We start from the raw sequence: 27,242 nt of genomic DNA, 5'->3' as shown, positions 1-27,242 counted from the left end.
TCATTGAGCAGGATTGCAACTGTCAGTTCTTGCCTCCGTTCTTCCCTCTGGGCCTAACTACCACAGTTTAAAGTAATTATGGCAGCCTGCAGAGTGAACGTAGCAGGCTGCCGTCGGCCTATGTAGCACGTTCCCTCTGCTGCTTCTCTGACGTCAGGGGTGGGACTGCGGAAGATGGAATCTGCTACAGAGGCTGACGGCAGCCTGCTATGTTCGCTCTGCAGGCTGCTGTAATTATTTTAAAGGTGATACAGTGACCATAGGGGAATGCTAAAGACATTGGGGAGAACACACTGAGGAGAACATTGGCTCTGCAATCTACCGGCATTGCCTTTGCGATCGACCGGTAGATTGCAATCGACATTTTGGGCACCCTTGGTCTAGTGTGTGGACCTCTGGCCCTCCTCTCCTAATGTTTAACAAAAACCCTGGTGATTAATGGACCCCTAGCCCCCCACCCCTATACTTTGAAGGAGGTAGGAGTGATGTTCCCTTGCTCCTGCCTCTGAGCACCACCACCTGCAAAATGGCAGCACCCCTACCAGATAAGGAAGTTTCTCCCTTTATATAGTAAACAGGCCCTGAACAGTGCTTCCCAGGATGCTTTGGACAAAGCAAATGATAGTGCAAAGAGCAAGTAGACATCACTCTTGTCTCTTATGAGGTATGGTGGATGAGGGTCCCACTAGAGTACTGAGGGGATGGGGAGGGACCAAGGATCCAGTAGATCATCGGTATTTGTTTAACATTTTGGGGAAAAGAAAAGGGTGGGGGGCTTAATTTTTGAACTGGGTTCAGGCAAGTTGATCAAGTTGGAGGGAGAAGAAATGCTGCTAGAAATCTCTCCTCTTGACCAACCCTTCGATGCTGTCCTGGACCTGGCAAAAAAGTTTCTCATGCTAAATGTGTGTGAGAACCCTTTTATTTATTTATTTTTAGCATGGCTGTAGGGTAGATAATGACTATTAACACGCATTCTAATGAGGTCTGCAGTAATGGTTTCAACGTGAGTTAATATCCATGCTGAAACCCTTTGAGCACTGGGCAAACATGCACACAAAACTGGCATTAACAGCTATTAATGCTGGTGGTAGTTTTGAGCATCTGTCAGTTTATGTTGGAGCTTGGTATCCTCTGAACATTCCTAGCTGAAAGATACCCCATACTAGTTTCAAATTTTAAAAGAATTGAGATATCTCTTTGTCACACATGCAGCTATCTCACTGTTATTTAGTTAGTATGTTATTTTCATTTATTTGTGTTCTACCAATTGACTAAGAAGTTCATAATTTCCATCATAGATTAGGGACATTGGGCATTTAAGACTCAGACCTTTCCTTGTCATTCTAGGGCATTTCTGGTTCTGATGGGTTCCCAGGAGAAAAGGGCGAACTAGTAAGTAAAAAGCAATCCACCAGGTCTCAACCATTCTGCTTATTAGTTTGGACTTAAGAGAGTGATAGAGTGGACCATGGATAAGAAAGGCTATGTGTGATAGCAAAAGATGCATAGGGCAGTGTGTGTTTAAAAGGTAAGTTTACTTACAAAACTATAACAGGGATGTACCTGCTGCACATGTACTAAATAAAAATAAAGAATGCAAGTTGATACCTAGATTTTTGAGTATTTATTTAAAACTTTTTTATATTGTTTACAAAAAATGAAACGGTTTACATCAATGTAAAACATACATAAGATAAAAACAAACCATATCATAAAATCTACATAATAAAACAATTTCTTCTCTTCACCTGTCAACTAATAAATCACAAGAGTACAATAGTAAACATGGGTTTTGTTTTTTTTAATATTCTTTATTATTTTTTAAAAAAGCCAATACAAAGTGCAACAAGTAAACAAGCAACTGATACAATAAACAGCACTCATTACAATCAAATGATAAAATAAGTACATACCCCACTCCCTCCCACCCACCCTTTCTGGAAGTTTATAGCATTAAATCAGAAATCAAAGGGAAATACTAATAATCAAGTCATACAAAATTTTGTTAATGGATCCCAAATTTCTTTAAATTTATTAGTGTCCCAATTGTATCGAATTTATACGTTCAAACTTATAAACTTGACATGTTTCACACCAAAAGTTATAATTTAACCTATCCCAATTTTTCATGATAAGCTGCATAGCAACTCTTGTCATGATGAGAAGCAATCTATTCTGATTTGCATTGATTGGATTCTTTGGGATTAATAATGTTCCAAATAATACTACATTATATGACAATGATAATGGGACTCCCAATATCATATTGATTTAACTCCATATGGATCTCCAAAATTTAAGTATCTAGGGACAATAAAACAGCAGATGATCCAGTGTCCCTATATCCAGATGACAGTTCCAGCATCTATTAGACTTAGAACTATCTAACGTTTGCAAACAAATAGGGGTCCAGAAAATTCTATACAACAGAAAAAACCAAGGGCTCCTTTTACTAAGGTGCGCTAACATTTTTAGCGCACGCTACAATGCCCTGTGCGCTAAACGCTAATGCCTCCATAGAGCTTGCGCTAGTATTTTTCATTTAGTGAGTGGTTTGCGCGCACTAATCTTTAGCGCGCGCTAAAAACGCTAGTGCACCTTAGTAAAAGGAGCCCCAAGTCTGTCTCATAGATGCTTTCGAGCTCTCGGCCCGAGCGGCAGCCTGCTCTGTGGCGATGCGCCGTTTGGCCTGGTTACGAACCATTGACATGGACCCGAATCTTCAGGACCGGCTGGCAAACGTCCCGTGTGCTGGGGCGGATCTTTTCGATGAATCCATCGAGACAGTCACTAAGAAGCTGTCTGATCATGAAAAGTCCTTCCAGTCCATTCTTAGGCCGAAGCCTAAGCCTCAGCAGTCTCGGCCCTCTTGACCGCCATTGATCTGTCAGCGGCGTTATCAGCCGAGGCAAGCTCCTCCTGCGAGGCAACCTGCGAAGCGGCAGCCCCCTCAGAAAGCTCAACAAAAGTCTCAACCGTCTGCTGTCCCTAAGGCTCCTCAGCCTTTTTGACTGTCTTGTAGAGGGCATAACCAGTCTCGTTCCGCCTCCCCCTGTACATTTCATCCTCCAAGACCAAATCCATGGCCATTGAGTAGCAGAAATTTACTGCTTTATCTCACTTCTCCAAATATCTTTTAGACTAGTTTTAGGTTTTTTATTCAGATGCTTAAATATTAATTTATACCACTTGGCTGCCTGATGCCCTAGCAAATCTGTCTGGAAACATAGGCCCGGCATGCTATACTGATTTTTAAAATTACGCCACTCAGGGAACCCCTTCTGAATGGCCTGCTTCAACTGCAACCACTTATGTGCTTGATACTTTGAAATACCGAATGATTGTTCAGTGGTGAAAAATCAAGCATTTTCCCATTTGATAATACATCATCTAATGTACGTATGCCTGCCTGCAGCCAATGTTTCCAGAGGATCTTAGACTCGCCAATTTGAATCTTGGAGTTCAACTATAAGGACTGACATGTGGATTGATGAATCAGAATAGGTATTAAATTATTAATATATTTTAAAGTTTGCCATGTGGAAAATAAGATTCTATTGTCCTTGTAAAGCTGAAGTAACTTGATACTTAAAACATGACACAATCGCAATGGGGACAGGAGTTGCCATTCTAATATTAACCAATCCGGAAGATGCTCCAAGACTTTAGGAAGGATCCATAGAAATTTGGAAAATTTACCCCACCCACCGCAAGATACTAAAGCAATTCTAGCACTTTTACCCAGCCAAATAAATTTAGTAAGAATACCATTTAATTTTTTATAAAAGGACCCTTGAAAATAAACCGGCAGCATACTCATTTGGCAGCAAACTGCAGGCAAAATCATCATGTTAATGGGTTGGACTCTCCCCCACCAAGAAAGATGTAAAGGGTTCCAATGCTCAAACATTTCTTTGACTTTCAGCAATAAAGATTTTTCATTTACTATCGTGTCTTCCAATGTTTTCTGAATCATAATTCCTAAATATTTTATACCCTCTTCCTTCCAAAGGAAAGGGAATGAATCAAATAATCCTTTCTCACAATGTTCATTTAACGGAAGAACCTCCGATTTGCTCCAATTTATTTTAGCAAACATGGTTAAACAGATTCTTTCTTCAAAAGCCAACTAATGAATCACAAAACAGCTGAGTTTTCAACTGCTTCTTTAATGGAAACCAGTTTACACAAAGTCGCAGTTGGCCCACCCAAGCATTCCACATTTTGACACCAGGTCAGGACAGTATGAGCAATGATTGTCACCTGTCCTGACCTGAGGAAGGTGGGTTTAATCTTTGAAAGCTGGTAAAAAATGTATTGTTAGGAAAATAAGGTGATACATTTTATGTTCCAATCTTTATTTATTTATTTGTTTTCTAGCCCATTGTCCCCAAAGAGATCAGAACGGGTTACAGGTTTAACATACATAATTTCTGTACAAGTTTACAATACAAGTTTTTATCCTAACTTATTTTGTTTTACATGGTATTTTTTTCCCAGTGTTTTGACCAAGATTGTCAAAAATTATAAAATAAAGAATTATAAAAAAAAAGATTGATTGTCTCCTTGTGATGTTGTGAGGATATTTTTTGTTAGTTTGAAAAGGTTTTTTTTATCTATTCAGAGTCTTTAAGAGTTGTTCAGAGTAGTACTTCTTTTTAGCCTCTAGGGTGGCTATTTTATATACTTTATGCAGATATTTCCATTTTAATCTGTCACTTATCAAGTCTGGATTTGTACCATTTCTGTTCCACTCTCCTTAGTTCTCTTTTTTTAGTTCTTAAGTCATCAGTAAACCAGGGTGAAGAATGTTTACAGGGATAGTATTTGATATCTTTGACCAGGACCAGCCCTTCATATAGGGATTTTACCTCAGTGTGCCAGTCCACCATAGCTTCATCAACAGATTGAGAATTTGTTTTTGGTGTTCCTGCTAAGTTAGATAGGCCTGTGGAGAGATTCTCTAGGCTGATTGCATCGTTGTTGTATATTATTTTATGTTGGGGTTGCTTTCTGGTTGATGCTTGCTTTGTTGTGTAACTGTAGTTGAATGTGATTAAATGATGGTCGGACCAATATACTGGTTTGGTGGTACAGGCTGGGGTTTGTGTGGTGAGCGAAGTGTCTTTTTGAATAAAGACTAGGTCTAGAATACGGCCCGCAGAGTGAGTTGGTGATGGGACCATTTGTTGGATGCCTAGGTTTGCTAGTGATGTGATGAAATCTACCAGGCTCCCGTCTCTTGTGAGTAGTTTGTGAAGTTGAAGATGCGTTTAGTGTGATGGTCTCTCTCAGTCTTGGGTCGAGGTTGGACTTAATGACGGCGACTACTCCTCCACCTCTAGTGTTGGTGCATGAGCAGGCTATCGCTTGGAATCCTGTAGGGCACAACATACCCAAGGTAGTTCCGTCATATCTCTGAGCCAGGTTTTGGTAATTAGGAAGGTGTCCCAGTTATTATCTGTGAGGAGGTCATATAGTATAGAATCTTTGTTGTTTACAGATCATGCATTTGCCAGTGCCATTTTGAGGTGTTTTGGGTTGTTTTGTATTTTTTGGGGGGAAGGGGGTGATAGGGATAGGCCTAAAATATCAGGGTCTGCATGGTAAGGATTTTCTGTGGAGAAGGCCTGTGATTACTGGGATGAGGGAATACATGTTGGCAAGGAGAGTAATTTGCAATAAGTAGTTTAGTTTATTGGCTTTTATTATACCGACCATCAACAAATATCTGGCCGGTTTACAATAAAAATTTGAAAGGAAAAATTAAATAAATAAATATAAAATAATCAAAGTGTACACTGAAGACATTAACTAGACAGACTTGAAGGTGAGGGAAAATAGGAAGGATGGGGGGAAAGTTACATATTAAAAGAAAAAAGGAGAAAGAGGGAAGAGGGTAAAACAAATGGGGTGGGGTCGCTTTATAAAAACAGTTGGTTGGATATAAAAGAAGAAAAAGATGAAGAATGGAAGTAAGGAGAGAAAGAAAGAGAAAAAAGAAAAGAGAGAGAGAAAAAAAAACAAACAAACCCCTATATGTATGTAAAGGATAATCTAAACACAGGAAAAGGCATCACTAAATAAGAAGGTCTTCAAGCTTATCTTAAATTTGTCAAGTTGATTTTTGGATCGGAGTAGGAGAACACAGGTTGTGGCATTGGTATTATGAAGGTAATGTAATTTGGAGTGGCTTTGGTGGCTGGGTTAAAGATATGGAGCTGTAGTAGGATTTGGTTGGGTAGCAGGTGGGGTGTGTTTGGGTTGATTTGTGGGTGGGTCTATATGTGTAATGTGTGCTGAGGGGTGGGTAGGAGGGCCTCAGCCTGGTTTGCTGTGTGGGAGTGGAGACTATCTTGAAGGGTCTCCTGGAGGGTAGCATATGTTATCCCAGGACAAGTAGGCAGCCTATTCTCACATATGGGTGACGTCATCCACGGAGCCTGGATGCGGACAGCCTCGCAAGCAGACTTGCTTATAGAAACGTAGAAGTTTCGAGTCAGCCGCATCACGTAGGCACGAGTGCCTTCCCACCCAGCACAGGGCGAGTCTCCTCAGTTCTCAGTTTTCCGTGGAGCTGAGAAGTTTGCCTTTGACACTCTGCGTTTAACTTTGTTACTTCATGCCTTCTCTCACCGCGGTTTGTGTTTATTTTCTTCGCGAATTGCTGTGTTAATTTCTTTCTTTACAGTTTTTTTTTTAAAAAAAGACTATTTTTTTCTCCATTCAACTGGCAGGCCAGGCCACTCGGCCGCAGCCTGCGGACTTCGACTTTGCTGCGGCTATCTTTCCTCCTATGTCCCTGTCAGCAACGGGCTTCAAGAAGTGTAGCCAGTGCCAGCGTGCGATTTCCCTCACAGACCCACACCATTGGTGCCTCAAGTGCCTTGGGCCGGACCATCATCCGAAGTCGTGCGAACGCTGTGCTACTCTTCAATCTCGAGCCCTTAAACGTCGTCTGATTTTAGTGGAGAAACTTTTCGGGATGGACTCTTCAGTCACACCCTCGATTTTGAGCGCAGCCTCGGTTTCACCTTCTACCGAGGGTCCTCCTGCTTCCACGACTCCAACCTTGAGCCTCATCAGACCTTCCTTGTTTGGGACGTCTCTCAGCTCGAGTACTCCTGCTGTATCTTCCCCTGAATCCTCAGGTCAGATAGCTCAGCAGAAAGTTCCGGCAGTGGTTCTCAAGCTTTCCAAGACTACTAAGTTGAAGCACATTTCCACTGCCACTTTGGAGCCTATAGCCGTAGCAAGTGGTCCGGTTTCAGATGCGGATCCATCTTTGCCGGCTTCTTTCCAGACCATGTTAGAGAAGCAATTTGTTCAGTTCCTGACCAAAATGGGACTGAAGCTGTCTTCTCTAATCCAGCCTGGGCAATCTGCAGACTCCCGCGATGTCAAGCCTCTCCCTAGGCCTTTACACTCTATGCAGGGAGCAGAATCTTTGCAAGTGTCTGGTCTGGCATCTATGCACTCTGGGCAAGGAGTAGATTCTTTGCAAGTGCTTCGACAGGAATTCTCACACTCCATACAAGGAATAGAGTCTTTGGGAGTGCTTCGAGATTCCTCCATCAAACCTCCTGATTTTCAATCTACAGCTTCTAGCCCTATCCATTCACCGGTAGCATTGCCTGCTTCCATCTCTAGGGCGAAGTCTCCTCAATCCTCAAGACCTGCTTCTACGCACCACTCTCGTCGTCGATCGAGGCCTTCATCGAGGCACACCTCCAGGCATAGCTCTTCTTCCAAAGAATGTCCTTCTTCATCTAAGCCTCATTCCACACCTTCCAGCTCTTCCAGACCAGCGACTTCTCGATCGAGGTCTCCGCTTCCAGACCTCGAGGACTCAGCTGCCTCTATTGCCTCGTCCAAGTCTCCATATTCTTTTGATGATCATTTCCCCGGTGAGGCTTCACCTCCGACCCAGGCCGCCTCGAGGTCATCGAGTCCCTCTCGAGGCAAGGTCTTGGCGGATCAGCTGTCTTTCTCCTCATTTCTTCGCCAGATGACTGATGACCTGGAACTTCAATTAGATGATGGTTCTAAATACTCTAATGAGTATCTTGAGGTCATGCATCTTCCTCAACCTCCTGCAGAGTCACTTAAGCTTCCTCTTCACAAGCTTTTGTCTCAGACTTTCACATGCTGCCTGGAAACTCCTTATACCATTCCTGCTGTTCCAGGTAAATTGGACTCCAGGTATAGAACTCTGCATTGAAAAGGATTTGTGAATTCGCAGTTGTCTCACCAAGCCCTGCTTGTGGAGTCCTCCTTAAAAAGATCCCATCCTTGGAATGGAAGGGAAAACTATGGACAAGTTTGGACGTCGCCTTTACCTAAATGCTATGATGTCCTCCAAAGTCCTTAATTATAATTTTAATTTTGTTACTTATCTCAAGTTCCTCATTGATCTTCTTCCCAAATTTCTCAACTATTTGGATACACAAAAGCACTTCGAACTCCAAGAAGTCATCGCTACTCTGTCACAACTCAGATTACATCTTCTCAAGTCTTCTTACGATGTCTTTGAATTGTCAGCCAGAGCTTTTTCTGTAGTAATGCGCCGCCTGGCCTGGCTTCGCACCATTGACATGAACCCTAATCTTCAGGACCACTTGGCTAACATTCCTTGTGTAGGCAATGACCTCTTTGATGAATCTATTGAGGCAGCCACAAAGAAATTGTCTGAACATGAAAAGTCTTTTGCTTCTATTGTCAGACCAAAGCCTAAACCAGCTCCTATAAAGCCTTCATGCCCTCCTCCAATTTTCCAGAGGCGTTATGCACCAAGAGCAGCTCCCTACAACCGAGTGCCTCCCAAGAAACAGCAGCAACAGAAGCAACAGAAACCTCAGCCTTCTGCTGCATCTAAGGCTGCGCAGCCTTTTTGACTGTTTAAAACAGAGCATAACCTCCATCATTCTGTCTCTGTACTCTCTTCCCCCCCCCCATAGGAGGTCATCCCCATCTTTTTTTATCACTGATGGGAGACCATTACATCTGACCTCTGGGTGTTGTCAATCATCAGAGAAGGATACTGTCTTCATTTCACTCAGATTCCACCAGAGCTTCCTCCAAGAGAGTATCCTTCCAATCCATCCCAGACCACCCTTCTTCATCAGGAAGCTCAAGCTCTGCTTCATCTCCGTGCCATCGAGCCAGTTCCTTTGGAACAGCAGAACAGGGGTTTTTACTCCCATTACTTTCTAGTTCCGAAGAAGATGGGCGATCTGCGACCCATTCTGGGTCTCAGGGCTCTCAACAAATTTTTAGTCAAAGAAAAATTTTGCATGTTTTCCCTGGCGTCCCTATACCCCCTTCTAGATAAGAACGATTGGTTATGTTCTCTGGATCTCAAGGAGGCATATACCCATATTCCCATTCATCCGGCCTCCCGTCAGTATCTCAGATTTTGGGTGGGGAATCTGCATTACCAATACAGAGTGCTACCCTTTGGCCTGGCTTCATCTCCCAGAGTGTTCACCAAGTGCCTGGTGGTGGTAGCAGCAGCTCTCAGGAACCATGGTCTTCAGGTGTTTCCCTTCTTAGATGACTGGCTCATCAAGGATTCCACATCTCAAAGGGTTATTGTAGCGACCCAATGGACTACAAAGCTTGGGTTTCGAAATCAACTTTCCCAAATCCCAACTTCAGCCCTCTCAGAATCTACAGTTCATCAGAGCTGCTCTGGACACTATCCAACTAAGAGCCTTCCTTCCGCAACAACATCTGCAGGCTCTTCTTCAACTCTGTCATGCAGTGTCTTCCCACTCTTCAATCTCAGTGAGATACATTATGGTACTCCTAGGTCACATGGCTTCCACAGTACACATGATTCCTTTTGCCAGACTTCACCCCTGAATTCCTCAGTGGACCCTGGCATCTCAGTGGACGCAGGCTTGCGAAGGTGGTCCTTCGTACTCATTCTAAATTCCTACCTAAAGTGGTATCAGAATTTCATCTCAACCAATCCATTGTTCTTCCAGTGTTTTTTTCCAAGACCTCATTCTCATCCTGGAGAATCAGCTCTTCATACTCTGGACTGTAAACGTGCTTTGGCCTTATACTTGGAACGCACTAAACCACACAGAACTGCTCCTCAACTTTTTATCTCCTTAGATCCAAACAAGTTGGGACATCCAATCTCTAAGCGTACCATCTCCAACTGGATGGCTCCCTTTATCTTTTTCTGCTATGTCCAGGCTGGATTAAAACTACAGAGTCGAGTCACAGCCCACAAAGTCAGAGCCATGGCAGCTTCAGTAGCTTTCCTCAGATCCACTCCTATTGAGGAAATTTACAAAGCTGCTATCTGGTCCTCGGTTCATACTTTCACCTCTCACTATTGTCTGGATGTTTTCTCCAAACGGGATGGCCATTTTGACCAGAGGATACTACAAAATTTATTCTCCTAAGTTGCCAACGCTCCCACCATCCCATTCTGGTTAGCTTGGAGGTCACCCATATGTGAGAATATGCTGCCTGCTTGTCCTGGGATAAAGCACAGTTACTTACCGTAACAGGTGTTATCCAGGGACAGCAGGCAGCTATTCTCACAAACCACCCACCTCCTCTGGTTGGCTTCTCTGCTAGCTATCTGAACTGAGGAGACTCACCCTATGCTGGGCGGGAAGGCACTCACGCATGCGCGGTGCGGCTGACTCGAAACTTCTACTTTTCTACAAGCAAGTCTGCTTGCGAGGGCGTCTGCATCCGGGCTCCGTGGATGACGTCACCCATATGTGAAAATAGCTGCCTGCTGTCCCTAGATAACACCTGTTACGTTAAGTAACTGTGCTCTATGTCAATGGTGCAGTTTTATGGAAGCAGAGAGAGAATCTTAGTCAGAGTAAGGAGAGATTTGGAGAGCCACTTCCAGTCTTTTGTAGTGGTTCTGTTAAAGTCGGATTTAGGAGAGAAGTGCAGCTTCTAGTGTGAATTACAGAGCCACAGGTGAGGTAAATGACTGTCTTCAATGTTGAAGCAGTCTTTTAGGCAGAGGGGACGGACACAGAGATATTGGAGTGCAACGTTCAATAAACAATTCAAGTTACAAGTTTTGATGTCTCGCTAAACACATATCTCCTAATTCGAACCCTTCCCCACCTCACCCATTCCACCCGTGAGAACATGTGTCACTGTATATGGACATCCAGAAATCCATTATAACTCAAACACCCCAAACTGTGCTGTTATCAGGGAACAGTAAATAATTATCCATAACACAGGCAAGTATTAAGAACAGGGATTATCAAATCACCCAATACCCAAGGCTGCTTTTTACACTTATCTTATGTCCCCTCATTTCAGAGTTTTCTTTCAATTGAAAGAGACTCGCCTCATGCACATTTATGCCATGCTCCCGCCTTTCATCCAAAGTATACATATTGAGATCTTTAAGTCTGTTCCCATAGGCTTTATGTCGAAGACCACCGACCATTTTAGTAGCCTTCCTCTGGACCGACTCTATCCTGTTTATATCTTTTTGATGGTGCGGTCTTCAGAATTGTACATAATATTCTAATATTCGTGCAATCTTATGATTCTTGAATTTTCCTAAGATGCAATTGCTCTCGGCGAAGGAGCTGTTTAAAATGTACATGCAGGAGGTATTACAACTATCTAGTGACTCATTGCCTCCTATTAATAAGATCTATTATTTGCCTTTCAAAAAGACACAATCTGCTATGTCACCTATGGAAGTTCTTAATGCAGATGTAGAGACAGTATTGTCAGAGTTATTGGAGACAGTATTGTCAGAGTTATTGGAGACATCACAAGAAATAGTGGAAACGCTTCTGTTTTCTTTGATTTTTGAATCTGATAAAAATTTAATTGATTTGATTTCCATGCATAGATTGGTTTTGTTCAAAGGTCAGAAACTATGGTGATTTCCTGATGTTGGTAAAGAAACACAGTGCAAATGGAAATCTTTATAAGAGCTTTGCCCTCACGTGGTGCAAAATGGTGAAGAATTTTTTTTCGTTTTCCTGTTAAGTTTGGTAAAAATTCAGAATAATAGGTACAGTATGTATTTTATGACCCTGACCACCTTAAATTGTTTCTAGATAATATGTTTCCTGGCCAACAACTCCCCACTTGCAGAACAGAAAGCATTTCAGGAGCTGGGGAAGGGCTTAAAACCTTTTGTTAAGACTAGCTTTTTCAGAAGTACTGCCTACTTATGGAAAGAACATAAGAATAGCCTTACTGGGTCAGACCAATGGTCTATTAAGCCCAGTAGCCTATTCTCATGGTGGCCAATCCAAATCCCTAGTACCTGGCCAAAATCCAAGGAGTAGTAGCATTCTGTGCTACCAATCCAGGGCAAGCAGTGGCAGTAGTCTTTCTCAATAACAGACTATTTCCTCCAGGAAATTGTCCAAACCTTTCTTAAAACCAGCTATGCTATCCGCTCTTACCACAACCTCTGGCAATGCATTCCAGAGCTTAACTATTCTCTGAGTGGAAAAAAATTTCCTCCTATTCGTTTTAAAAGTATTCCCTGTAACTTCGAGTCTTTGTAATTTTTGACGGAATGAAAAATTGATCCACTTGTACCCGTTCTATTCCACTCAGGATTTTGTAAACTTCAATCATATCTCAACTCAGCCGTCTCTTTTCCAAGCTGAAGAGCTCTAACCTTTTTAGTTTTTCCTCAAATGAGAGGCGTTTCATCCCCTTTATCATCTTGGTCGCTCTTCTAGGTTGAACCTTTTCTAGTGCTGCTATATGTTTCTTGAGATAACGAGACCAGAACTGACCGCAATACTCCATATGATATCGCACTATGGAGTGATAGAGGGGCATTATAACATTCTTAGTCTTGTTAACATCACTTTTTTAATAATCTAAACTAAACTAAACCTTAGGTTTGTATACCGCATCATCTCCACATTCGTAGAGCTCGGTACGGTTTACAGGAGATGGGATAGAAAGGAACTACAATGAAAGGTAGAGGTTTACAGGAGATGGGATAGAAAGGAACTACAGTGAAGGGTTAGAGGACCAAGTATGAAGAGATTTTTTGAGGGCTTAGAATGCCAGAGATGGAGAAAGTATCAGATTTTTGAGAATAGCCAGGTCTTCAGATATTTACGGAAAAGTTGGAGGGAACTCAGGTTCCGAAGAGGGGAGGAAAGGTTGTTCCAGAGCTCGTGATTCTGAAGGGAAGGGAGGTCCCTAGTTTTCCTTTATGGGAGATGCCTCTTAATGAAGGGAAGGATAATTTTAATTTGTGGGTGGATCTGGTGGTATTAGGGTTTGAGGAGTTCCAAGAAAGAGGGATACATGGAGGGAGGAACCCATGTAGGATTTTGAAAGCTAGACAGGCGCATTTGAAGTGGACCCTGGCGATTATCGGTAGCCAGTAAAGCTTGGACAGAAGCGGAGAGACATGGTCAAATTTACTTTTTGCGAAGATCAGCTTGGCCGCAGCATTCTGAATCCGCTGGGGTCTATGAAGGTTTTTCTTAGTTAGGCTTAAGTAAATAGAGTTGCAATAGTCCAATCTGGAAAGAATGATGGATTGGACAAGTACGGTAAAGTGATTTTGATGGAAACAGGATCTAACTTTCCTCAGCATGTGAAGGCTGAAAAAGCATTTTTTTACCAAGGAATTGATGTGGTTGTTGAAGGACAATGTAGAATCAATAATGATGCCTAGAACATTGCTTGAGAACTCAAGCGCAGAGTGGAGCCAGAGGGCAGAGAGAAGGAGGAGGGTAGTTGGTTAAGTTTTGGACCAAGCCAAAGGAGTCTTGTTTTGGACTCATTTAGTTTCATTTGAACAATACGGGCCCAGGATTGGAGGTTCATTATACAGGAGGCTATGTTCTCAGAAAGGTTGGTGAGGTTCGAATCTGTCTCAAGGAGGACGAGGAAGTCATCAGCATAAGTGTAAATTGTTTCAAGGGGGGATAGGTGGAGGAGTTTTAGGGAGGTCATATAAATGTTGAAAAGGATGGGAGATAGAGGTGAACCTTGTGGGACTCCACATATCGATTTCCAGGGGGAGGATGAGGTGCCATTCATGTTGACAGCGTAAGAACGAGAACGTAGGAATTTTGAGAACCAGTCAAGGACTGTGGAGTTAATACCTATCTCAGAGAGTTGGTAAAGAGAATGTCATGATGGACAACGTTGAAAGCGGTGGAAAGGTCGAATTGTAGGAGAACGGCGAACTTATTTCGAGAATGAAGTTGTTGAACCTTTGAGATCAAGGAGGTCAATAGGGATTCAGTGCTGAAGTTGGGATGAAAGCCATATTGGTAAGGAAGAAGAATAGAGAATCTCTCTAAGTATGATGAGAGTTGGGTAGATATGATAGACTCTAGCATCTTGGTTAAGAGAGGAATATTTGCTATTGGGCGATAGCTGGATGGCGTGGAAGGATCTAGGTCAGATTTTTTCAGTAGAGGGGTCAAAGCAATATGACCCATTTCTGGGGGGAAAAGGCCCGAATGTAGGGCGGAGTTTATGAGTTTGGTAATAGCAGAGATGGCCAATGCGGGAATTTTCTCATATAGGTAGGAGGGGAATGGGTCCAAGGAACAGTTGCAGGATTTCAGTTTGAGGCAGAGTTTAAAAACCAGGGATTCAGATACGTGCTCAAAGGTAGTCCAGGATCTGTCAGCTGGGATAGGGTTGGAGACCGTTTGGGTAGAATTGGAGTCGGTGGGTATTAGGGAGTTGTAGGAGACAGAAGGTGGGAAGGAGCATCTCGGGGTAGAGACCTTTTCGTGGAAGAATTTTGCCAGAACATCGGCTGAGGGAGAGGAGGGGAGCGAGGTGGGGGTCTTTTTTGGAGGTTAAGGAGCGCCAGATATTAAATAGTGTACTGCTCTGGTTGTTGGATCTGGAGATTTTTTCGCCGTAGTTCTTCCTAGCTTTTTTTAGCACTGTATTGTACAGCTTAATATTGACTCTCCAGGACTGTCTATCTATAGGGGATTTAGATTTTTTTCCAGATGCACTCCAGGGCTCGACATTTTTGCTTTAGTTCTCTGTGATATGGGAGGTATCAAGGGGCCTTGCGGGGGTAGGAGATGGATTTAGTGGAGAGAGGGGCGAGGGAGTGGTAGGTGGACTCAGAGAGAGCAACCCAGTTATGCCAATTAGCTTCTGAGTCTGCAGGCTTAGGAGCGGAGGAGAATAGGTTGAGAAATTTAGACCAGAACAGATCGCTCGTAATTTTTTTGCGGTAGGTAATAGAATTGGAACTGCGGGGTGGAGCCCCAAGGTGCGACATGAAGATGGGGAGACAGAAAGCCCCTAAGAAGTGGTCGGATCAGGGGACATGATCCCAGCGGATGTCATCGGCTGAAGTTTTGTAAGCGGTAAGGTCGAGGAAACTAATGAGGTCTAGTGTGTGCCCCTTTTCATGGGTTGGGGATGGAGCAGGGGGGGAAGCCAAGGAAGGTGAGGAAGCTAATAAACTCAACCATATCCTTGCTGGTGATGTCATCTAGGTGGAGATAATTCCTAGCATCCTGTTTCCTTTTTTGGCTCCCGCCGCATATTGCGTGGAAGGTTTCATTGTATTGTCTATGATGACACCCAGATCCTTTTCTTGGACGCTAAACCCCAAGGTGGACCATAGTATCTAGTAACTGTGATTTGGGTTATTCTTCCCAATGTGCATCACTTTGCATTTGTCCACATTCAATTTCATCTGCCATTTGAATGCCCAGCACCGGCTGCAACATGTATGACTACCTCCCCTCGGGGACTAGGGCATACATTTGCAGCCGATGCAAGGAGCTGGACAGCCTGAAACTGCAAGTTCGGCTGCTGGAGGGAACTGTGATGGAACTCGAAGAACTCCTTGCGAGGAAGGAGGAAAACTGCATGCAGGAGAAGTTGCTAAGGGAGCCCGATACCAGCGAAGGGATCGTGGAACTAGAAAGATTTATCGAGGAAGCCCACCAGCAACACGTAGAGATCCCAGGGCTGGAAAGCTGTACCCAGGATACCCAGACAGAAGGCCTGGAAGAGAGGAGAGAAGACATCCATGCAAACACAGAAAAAACCGAAGATGAGGTAGGAGACATCCACACACCAGGAGAAAGGGTGAGAACACAGGAAGACGTCCTCCCATCTGAAGAGCCGAAAACTATTTCAAGAGTAGCACTGGAGGAAGAAGGCTGGCCTTATACCATAGATGTGGACTTAAGACCCCCGAGAAACCCCCGAATAAAGAAGATGGGGATCATCGTAGGTGACTCCATTATACGTCACGTGGATCACCTTTGAACCTCACTGCATTGCACAGCACAGTGTTTGATTTTACAACTGCCATTATTTTTATTGTTTTAAAGTTGTTTTATATTCAGTTTTCAAGTTAATTTTATTGTTTTATTTATGCTATTATTGTTTGTTCCAGTTGCTTCCTGAAGGCTTTTCTGCCGCCGCACAGCGGCGGCACGTTCCAGACTCCGCCCTCCCTCTTACCGTTGCTTCCTGAAGGCTTTTCTGCCGCCGCACAGCGGCGGCACGTTCCAGACTCCGCCCTCCCTCTTACCGGTACATGTCTTATAAATTGGAGCACTTTGCGGCGCACGCCGCAAAGGCGCGCACTTAAGGAGCAGGTTCTGCTCCTTAATGCGCTCCTTTATGCGATACTTGTTGGCACATTAAAAATCTTTAATACAATAGCACTGAAGTTAAAAAACCGTCTCCTAGTCCTTGGTCAGTTGCAGCACTCAATTTTTACATCATATATACTTTATCTAATTCTACTTTTATTCTTAAACAATTGTCTTAATTCTTACTCACAAGACGCTACTAAAACTCATATGACATTACACTATAAATATATAATGGATAATTCTTCTTCCACTTTTCAAGACCATTCTACTGCATCTATCCCGGTAATTTGGGGAAATAGATCAACAAAATTAAAAAACAAATTAAATATTTCTCGCTACCCCGAACGTCGAGAAATTCCCTTACTTTCCCAACAAACACCCTCTTTAATCTCTCATCAAGTATATTCCACTACAATAAATTCATCATCCCTAGATGTGGAAACCAAACAACTTAAGATAGGTTTAATTAATATACGTTCCATAAAATCAAAGTATCATATTCTAAAAGATCTCATTATACAAAATTATTTTGATGTTTTATGTCTAATCGAAACATGGCTTGTAGAAGGGGAGGAAGCATACCTTAGTTATGCATGTCCTCCTGGTTTTTCTTTTATATTTAATCATCGTTACAATAAAAAAGGCGGAGGTTTAGCAACTATTTACCAAAGTTCCCTTTCATTAACTAAAATTGACTTTTCAACAAACACACATATTGAATACATACAATTTTCTATTCATACAAAACCAAAAACTGATATTTTTTTATTATATGTACCACCCCCAATTAATAATGATACTCTTAACCACTTACAAACTCTTCTCTTTGACTTTGGTTCATCAACACCAAATCCATTAATTTTAGGAGATTTTAATATTCATTTTGATGATCCTACCAACAACTATACTAAATCTATGCTTTCTCTAATTAAAGATTTAGACTTACATCTTTTAATGACGCAACCAACCCATCAAGCTGGTCATATATTGGATATGGCTATAATTCCCATTTCAATGACTTTAAATTATATTGTAAATTCATTACACCCAGTTCCATGGTCAGATCACTTTTTAATTTCAATATCATTATTTCTTTCACACAGTACACATCATTGTGAGTCCCGGATACTTAATATTAGAGACTTCAGAAATCTTACAACAGAATCAATTCGGTCATCCTTTAAGTTAGATTTCTCTGATACAATAAATACTGACATTGAAATTTTATTAACACAATGGACCACCTCTATAAACACATTACTTGATGATCTTGCTCCATTACAAACTAAAACATTTTCAGCAAAACGAACAAAAAACCCATGGTATACAGTAGATCTAGCACTTATGAAAAAACAACTTAGGTCTATTGAACGAAAATGGAGGAAAAATAAAACGCATGAAAATACTCAACTATATAAAGAACACTCAAAAATATATAAATTAAAAATTAACCACACAAAAGAAAAATTTTATTCAGAAAAAATACAAAAAGCTAAGAATCCAGCAACACTTTATGCATTATTAAATTCTTTAACAAATACAAAAAAACAGCAAACACAAGCTCTTAGCTCTTTACCAACAGCTCAAGCCCCTTTCAGATTATTTCATTGAAAAAATTATAAATATTAGAAAATCTTTGACGAAACAACACTCTAATATTGAACAAGATCATATAATCACAAATTTGCCGTATTCAACATGTTCTAATTTCAATCTGCCTAATCTTACGGAATTAGAAACTATAATAAAATTCATTAATATTAAGAGCTCAAATGCAGATTCATATCCTCCATTTATCTTAAAAAATTTTTTTGAAATTTTTGGTCCTTTTGTCCTAAAATTAATAAATGAAAGTCTTACGCAAAGCATTATTCCTAAATCTTGGAAATCTTCTATTATTCGCCCTATCATTAAAGATCATAAGATGAGTTCAGAAAATGTTTCAAATTATAGGCCAAGAGCTAATCTTCCTTTTATGGCAAAATTGACGGAAAAAATTGTGTTCAACCAAGTTGCAGAATTTATTGAGAAAACTAATGTCCTTCATCCAAACCAGACAGGATTCCGACAATACCACAGTACAGAACATTCGTTAATAGGAATGACTTCTTCGATACACTACTTCTTGGATCATCACCAATCAGTTTTATTAATATCTATTGATCTTTCTGCTGCCTTTGATACCATAGACCATCATATTCTATTAGACAGACTTCAAACAATTGGCATTACTGACCAAGTATTATCATGGTTCATATCTTATTTCACAGATCGCACATCCACAGTTACATTTAATAATACAAATTCTAAAAGCTCACTATCTTCCCATGGTATTCCTCAAGGATCTATCTTATCCCCTTTACTTTTCAATATTTTTTTGGCACCATTGATGACAGTCTGTCAATCAATAGGATTTCATGTTTTCGCATACGCGGATGATATTCAACTTTTGCATCCATTAGATCCCAACAGTACTTCAGACATCATATCAATAAATAATAAACTTGAACAAATTCATCAATGGTTAGATATAAATAGGTTGGCCCTCAATATTGAAAAAACAAAAATATTACTTTTTCCTTGGAAAGAAACTTCTAAAATTATTGTGCCCATCATTATAAAAAACATTCCTCTTCAAATAGTTGACAGTATTAAAATTCTAGGAGTTACATTTGACAGCAAATTAACCTTTCATGAACATATAAGCAATACCATTAAATCTTCATTTTATAGACTTCGTCAAATACGTTCTCTCTCGCAATATCTTTCTTCTAAATCATTAAATATCCTGGTACACTCTCTAATAATTTCCAAAATTGATTATTGCAACGCCCTCTTTCAAGGGATTACACAAAAAGAAATAAGAAGGTTACAAATAATTCAAAACACCGCCATTAAATTAATAACAAAAAAAAAAAAATTTGATCACGTAACGCCACTTCTCAAAAATGCCCACTGGCTTCCAGTATCGCACAGAATAACATATAAAATATGTCTGCTTACTTTTAAAGCAATGCTTTTTAGAACTCCGGCCTTTATCTATAAAACTCTAATTCCCTATTCCACTAATAGAACATTGAGGTCCAATGAACAACATTTACTAACAGTTCCTTCTCTTAAAATTATAAATACAAGAAGACAATTTATCTTTTCGGTTACAGCGCCACAAATATGGAATTCCCTGCCAATCTATTTAAGAAAAGAACATGATATCGATAAATTTAAGATCAACCTAAAAACGTTCCTTTACAAAGACGCTTTCGATTAAGTACTCATAAACAGGAACACAATGATGCATTAATTTTAATTCCCAACCTCATGTTTTGCCCTTACCTCTCTTTTTATTGAATTTTGTATTTCTTATCCCTTTTCCCTTTTATTCATGTCTTGTCAAGTATGTATATAGTATATGTTTACTGATTATGGACAATTAATGTTTTAGATTATATTTAATTCTTATTTTTTATTTTTTAATAAGGTAATTTTGTATTCACTTCTATTACTTTGTATTTATGTTCATCGCTTTGAAAATATGACAAAGCGATTAATCAAAAATTTAATAAACTTGAAACTTGACAGCCACACCGCAGGAGGAAGAGAGGACAGAATCGTCACCTGTCTGCCTGGAGCAAGAGTGAAGGATGTGGCCAACAGGATCTCCAAGATCATAGACAGCGCAGGGGGAGAGGATACTGCTGTGCTCATCCACGTGGGAACAAATGATGTGAGCGGACGGAAGTACGACAGGGAAGAGATGAAGGGCCAGCTCCGCTCACTTGGAAGACAGCTGAAGATCAGGGAGGTGAAGGTGGCCTTCTCCGAGATCCTCCCAGTACCAAGAGCAGATGGAAAGAGACAAGGGGAATTGCAAGCTATTAACGCCTGGATGAGACGATGGTGAGAAGAAGAAGGCTTTGACTTTGTGCGCAACTGGACGGCATTCTGGGGAAAAAGCAAGTACTACAGAAAGGATGGACTACACCTCAACAAGGAAGGAGCAAGAGTATTGGCAGGCAACATGAAGAAGGCCATCGAGAAGGCTTTAAACTAACAAATAGGGGAAAGCCGACAGTCGACCACCAGTCGATGGCACGGACGACAGGATGCCCCGATGAAGAAACCATGGGCTACTACTCATACACAGGAGGGGACGACCTCACAGCAAATAAAGAAGACAAGGCAGGAAGGGACAACTCAGACACAGGAGGGGATGACCGTACAGCAAACAAGAGAGACAACACTGGAGCGGTTAAGGAAACCGTGAAAGAAACAGTAGAGACAGTAAAGAGTAGGAAGTCCAAAAAGGTAACACGAAGAGAACTCAAATGTATGTATACAAATGCTAGAAGTCTAGGAAACAAAATGGGGGAAATCATTTGCATAACAGAAACATGGTGGAACGAAGAAAACAAATGGGACACAGTGCTACAGGGATACAAACTATATAGAAGAGATCGAGTAGGGCAGAAAGGTGGAGGTATTGCCCTATATGTTCAGGAAGGAGTAGAATCTGTTGAAGTGGCTACGACGGAAATGAAAGAGAAGCTAGAGTCCCTCTGGATCAAGATTCTTGGCCAAAACAGCGCAGACACAAAAATTGGCCTTTACTATCGTCCGCCAGGACAGGCGGAGGAAACTGACTCAGAAATGATAGAGGAAATCAAACAAGAATGCAAGACAGGCAATGCAATAATATTGGGAGACTTCAATTTCCCGAGGATAGACTGGAAACTAGGAACCTCCAACTGCGGCAAGGAGGCCAAGTTCCTGGAGGCGCTAGGGGATTGCTTCCTGGAACAAATGGTAAAAGAGCCGACAAGAGGCAACGCCACCCTGGACTTGGTACTAAATGGCCTCACGGGTCCGACAAAAGAAGTAGAAGTTACGGTACCGCTGGGGACGAGCAATCACAATGTGATCAGATTTAAGCTTGACATCGGGAATATAAAACATGCCAAAACCCTAACCAAAACCTAAAACTTTAAAAAGGGCAAATACGATCACATGAGAGCCATGGTGAAAAAACGACTCAAGAAAAAGGTGGACAAACTTGAAACGGTAGACCAGGCATGGTCCCTACTGAAAAATACTATCACATAAGCACAAAATCTCCACATTCCGAGGATCTCCAAAGAGGGGAGAACAAAAGGTAAGGGAGAACCGGCATGGCTTACCAAACAGGTGAGGGAAGCCATAAAAGAAAAGAAGGACTCTTTCAAAAAATGGAAACACATGAAAACAACCGAAGCATGGAAAAAACATAAAGATTATCAGAAGAAATGTCACAAGGCGGTGAGGGATGCCAAAAAGGACTATGAGGAAAAAATAGCGCAAGAGGCCAAAAACTTCAAACCCTTCTTTAGATACGTGAAAGGGAAAAAACCCACAAAAGAGGCGGTGGGACCCCTGGACGACCAGGGAAGAAAAGGGTACATCAAAGAGGATAAACAAATTGCAGACAAACTAAATTCCTTCTTTGCGTCCGTCTTTACGGAGGAGGATACCGCAAAAATACCAGAAGCAGTGAAAGTGTTTAGTGGAGTAATAGAAGACAGCCTCACCACAGTTGAAGTGGAGTTGGACCAGATATACTACCAGATCGACAAACTTAAAAGTGACAAATTCCCTGGACCGGATGGAATTCATCCGAGAGTTTTAAAGGAATTGAAGGTTGAAATCGGAGAGCTATTGCAAAAACTTGCCAATCTGACAATCAGAACTGGACAGATACCAGAAGACTGGAAGATAGCAAACGTCACGCCAATTTTCAAAAAAGGATCGAGAGGGGAACCGGGCAACTACAGACCTGTGAGCCTTACGTCTGTCCCTGGAAAGATGGTTGAAGCACTGATCAAGGATAGCATAGTCCGGCACCTAGATACACACGACTTGATGAAACCCAGTCAACATGGGTTCAGGAAAGGGAAATCATGTTTAACGAATTTACTTCAATTTTTTGAGACCGTGAACAAGCAAATTGATAGTGGAATGCCGGTGGACATAATATATTTGGACTTCCAGAAGGCGTTCGACAAAGTTCCACATGAAAGACTTCTCAGGAAACTACAAAGCCATGGTATAGAGGGAGATATACACAGGTGGATAGGCAAATGGCTGGAAAACAGAAAGCAGAGAGTGGGCATAAATGGGAAGTTCTCAGACTGGGAGAAAGTGACTAGTGGTGTGCCCCAGGGCTCAGTTCTTGGGCCGATCCTATTTAATGTTTACATCAATGACCTGGAAGAAGGAGTATCCAGTGAGATCATTAAATTTGCAGACGACACAAAGCTATGCCGGGCAATCAGATCGCAGGAGGATAGCGAGGAACTCCAGAGCGACTTGTATCAGTTAGAGAAATGGGCAGAGCAATGGCAGATGAAGTTCAACGTGGAGAAATGCAAAGTAATGCATTTAGGTAGTAAGAATAAGGAACACGAGTATAGAATGTCAGGCGCAACTCTGGGTAAGAGCGAACAAGAAAAGGACCTGGGTGTACTGATAGATAGGACCCTGAAGCCATCGGCACAATGCGCGGCAGCGGCAAAGAAAGCAAACAGAATGTTGGGCATGATAAAGAAAGGAATCACGAGTAGATCGGAGAAAGTCATAATGCCGCTTTATAGAGCAATGGTCAGACCACACTTGGAATACTGTGTCCAACATTGGTCTCCCAACCTAAAGAAGGATATAAAACTGCTTGAGAGGGTGCAGAGACGAGCAACGAAGCTAATAAGAGGTATGGAGAACTTGGAATATGAGGAACGACTCAAGAAACTGGGACTGTTCTCCCTTGAGAAGAGGAGGCTGCGAGGGGACATGATCGAGACGTTCAAAATGCTGAAAGGCATCGATAAAATAGAGCAGGAAAATAAATTATTTACATTGTCCAACGCGACACGGACAAGAGGACATGATTTGAAGCTAAGGGGGGACAAGTCCAGGACAAATGCCAGGAAGTTCTGCTTTACACAGTGAGTGGTAGACGCCTGGAATGCTCTCCCAAAGGAGGTTATTAAGGAATCCACTGTGCTAGGATTCAAAGGCAAATTAGATGCACATCTCCTTACGAGAGGCATAGAGGGATATGGGTGACTAAAACTACATCAGGTGTATACCTGACTGGGCCTCCGCGTGTGCGGATCGCCGGACTCGATGGACCATGGGTCTGATCCGGAGATGGCAGTTCTTATGTTCTTATGTTCAGTCTTCCAATTTCCTAAGGTCCGCCTGCAATTTTTCACAATCTACATGTGTTTTAACAACTTTGAGCAGTTTATAATAATAATAATAATAATAACTTTATTTTTATATACCGCCAACTATCTTGCGACTTCTAGGCGGTTTACAATAAAGAGAAGTGGTTTACAATATAGAGAAACTGTAGTTACAATATAGATAAACTGTAGTTACAATAAAGAGAGACTGTACATACAGCGGATTAAAGGGTATAACATTGTACATCTGGTAGTTCCAACATTAATAAATATTAACAGCAGTTTGTGTGCTGTGCTGCTTACACATGATTAGAAATGTTCCTTAAATTGAATATAGTGTTCATGGTTGGTGATTGGGTTGGGGTTTATAATTTAATGATTTGGGTATGTTGTGGTATTATAAAGGGGGCTGATGTTCTGGTTCGTTATCTAAGTATTTCAAGAACAGGTATGTTTTTAGGTGTTTCCTAAATTCACCATAGTTGGTTGTATATGCAATTAGTTTTTCTAAGTCTTTGCCCCATGTGGCTGCTTGGTACGATAACAGTTGTTGATGGTATCTCTTATATTTACACCCTCTAGCCAGTTTAGTGTCATCTGCAAATTTAATCAGCTCACTCGTCATTCCAATTTCCAGATAATTTATAAATAAGTTAAATAGCACCAGTCCCAGTACAGATCCCTGTGGCACCATTGAGAAAAATGACCATTTAACCCTACCCTCTGTTTTCTATCCGATAACCAATTCCTAATCCACAACTGAATTTTGCCACCTATTCTATGACTCTTTAATTTTCTCAGGAGGAACTTTATCAAAAGCTTTCTGAAAATCTAGATACACTATATCAACTGGATCACCTTTATCTACATGTTTATTCACACCTTCAAAGAAGTCAAGCAAATTGGTGAGGCAAGATCTCCCTCAGCTGAACTCATGCTGACTCCTTTTCATTAAATCATGTTTGTTTACGTGTTCCACAATTTATTATAATTGTTTCCACCATTTTGCCTAGCACTGAAGTCAGGCTTACCGGTCTGTAATTTCCAAGATCTCTCCTGGAACCCTCTTTAAAAATCAGCATAACATTGGCCACCCTCCAATCTTCAGGTACTACAGACAATTTTAGCAACAAGTTACAGATCACTAACAGCAGGTCAGCAATTTCATGTTTTAGTACCCTGGAATGTATAACATCTGGTCCAGGTGATTTATCACTTTTTAACTTGTCGATTTGGCTTAGTATGTCTTCTAGATTCACCGAGATTTCTTTCAGTTCCTATGCATCATCATCCTTAAATTATTTCCGGTTCAGGTATAGGGTGGCCATAAAGACTGAAGCAAATAATTCATTCAGTCTCTCTGCTATGGCCTTATCCTCCCTGAACGCAACTTTTGTCCTTGATCATCCAACAGTCCCATGGATTCCCTCACAGGTTTTCTGCTTCTGTTGTACCTAAAAAATTGTTATTAGTTTTTGTCTCTTTTGCAAGTTTCTCTTCATATTCTTTCTTAGATGTCTTTATCAAAGCTTTGCATCTAATTTGCCATTGCTTGTGTCTCTCCTTATTTTCTTTATTCGGATCCTTTTTCCATTCTTTAAAGGATTTTTTTTTGGCTCTAATAACCTCTTTCACTTCACCTTTTAACCACACCGGTTTTCGTTTCCTCTTCTTTCCACCTTTTCTGATACATGGAATACATCTGGTCTGGGCTTCCACTATGGTATTTTAAAATAACAATATTAAGAAAATATTGAAGCAACCCAGACACCTATATTAAACGTAATTCAATAAAAAAAAAAGTGTCTAAACTGTTTAGTGTTAGGTGGTTGAATGAAAACAGCACTGATAGTTAATTTACAAAATAGACCTCAGAATCCATAGGCTCAGGAAGTCAAAGCTTCATCAAAGAGCGAATGTCACCAGGGCAGGATTAACCAATAGGCCAAGTAGGCATGTGCCTAGGGCCCAAAATGGTCAGGGGGGCCCGATGAAGGAGGGCATCAACATTGTTTTTTTCCAAACGGTGATGGGCCCCTCCAGCATCGATCGGCAATGCGGGCCCCCTGATCGCCAACACGGGCCCCACCCTAATCGGCAATGCAGCCCTCCCCCATCGACGGAAAGTAAGACAAGCAAGCAACGCGGGTAAGAAAGGCAATGGGAACTGTAATTGTGCAAGCGGTGCTGCTTGCCCAAAGCTTCCCTTTGACGCAGTTTCCTGTTTCCGAAAGGGCGCATGGTGGGGTGGGACAGGGCAAGGGGCCCAGTGTACTTGTGTGCCTAGGGGCCCTTGACGAATTAATCCTGCCCTGTATGTCACTATCATAGGTCTGCTCCGGGAAACCAAACTAGAGGGTAAAAACTTCTACAATATAGGAGAAAAACCACACTCTAGCAAAAAAAAAAAAAAAAAAACCACACCTCAGGTTTAAGTAAATGTGCTTAAAAAATTTTCTATGGCCACCAAAACAACAAACATACAAAACTACTAAGAAGGGGGAGCAACAACAACAGAAAAGAGAAACCCACTATGCTCACACATTCATACCAAAAATAGTCAGCTGATATCCCACACATGCGAGTTAATTTAGCCTTGCAGTACTGTACAGTTTCAGCCGATGATTGTAATCCAAAGAGCAACTTCCAGGTTTCTCAGACATTGTGTTAGTAAATCTCAACAAGAGAAAATGTACATCCTTGTTTCGCTGGATATGCTGCGTCAGGAGATGCCCACTTCTAAACACTAACTGCACAACCTGTGGAAGAGCGGAGCGGCTTTAAAAACCGTCAATACTGATGTAAGCAAGGCGTGAAATTCAAAGCGCTAGATCTTAAAGGGGCTTAAATAGACATAAAAGAAAATAAGAAACAGAATGACAAAGCAAAAAACAGAAAATACAGAAAGACAATATCTAATTCCCATACCAAAAGGAAAAATTATGTCAGTATTGACGGTTTTTAAAGCCGCTCCGCTCTTCCCCAGGTTGTGCAGATACTATTTAAAAGTGGGCGTCTCCTGCCGCAGTTGTAGGACTTCCAGAGCCCTAGAATTTGCGGAAGCCGCTCAGGAAGCCACTCAGCGCCAAGCAGCAGTGCCAAAGCGCGCTCCTGCTCTGTACCACTCGGTGGCTAAAGCCAGAACTCGCAGCAGCAACCAACCGGGTTAGCGTGGAAAGCTCACCCCTGCTCGCTGCACCTCTGGACCACCAGGAATTCCAGCAGCAGAGGAGATAAGATGGACAGGGCAGGGAGGGGGGACAGGGTCAGAGCTTGGCAACTCGGTGGAAGCCTGCAATAAGTCTGGGAGGAGGGCGGGTGTGCACTGGCTCCTGGCCCGAATATAAACCAGGACCTCTATTTTTGGGCCAATTTTTTGGCCCCCAAATCCCTTTTTATATTTGAGTATATATGGTATTCTTTTCTTTAATAA

The 27,242-nt window shown here is 41.7% G+C and overlaps 1 protein-coding gene across 1 annotated transcript in view; it reads left to right on the top strand.

Annotated features, from left to right (window-relative positions):
• COL9A3 (collagen type IX alpha 3 chain) overlaps positions 1 to 27,242 on the top strand; it is a 248,740-nt gene that overhangs the window by 141,275 nt on the left and 80,223 nt on the right. The window contains exon 26 of the mRNA XM_033962849.1: positions 1,351 to 1,395. Within this exon, the coding sequence (XP_033818740.1) occupies positions 1,351 to 1,395 (45 nt within the window). The remainder of the gene's footprint in view (positions 1 to 1,350; positions 1,396 to 27,242) is intronic.

Source organism: Geotrypetes seraphini, chromosome 11 (assembly GCF_902459505.1).
Source record: "Geotrypetes seraphini chromosome 11, aGeoSer1.1, whole genome shotgun sequence".
Classification (NCBI taxonomy): Eukaryota; Metazoa; Chordata; class Amphibia; order Gymnophiona; family Dermophiidae; genus Geotrypetes; species Geotrypetes seraphini.
The sequence above is the reverse complement of the archived record's forward strand: the minus strand, read 5'-3'. Positions and strand labels throughout refer to the sequence as shown.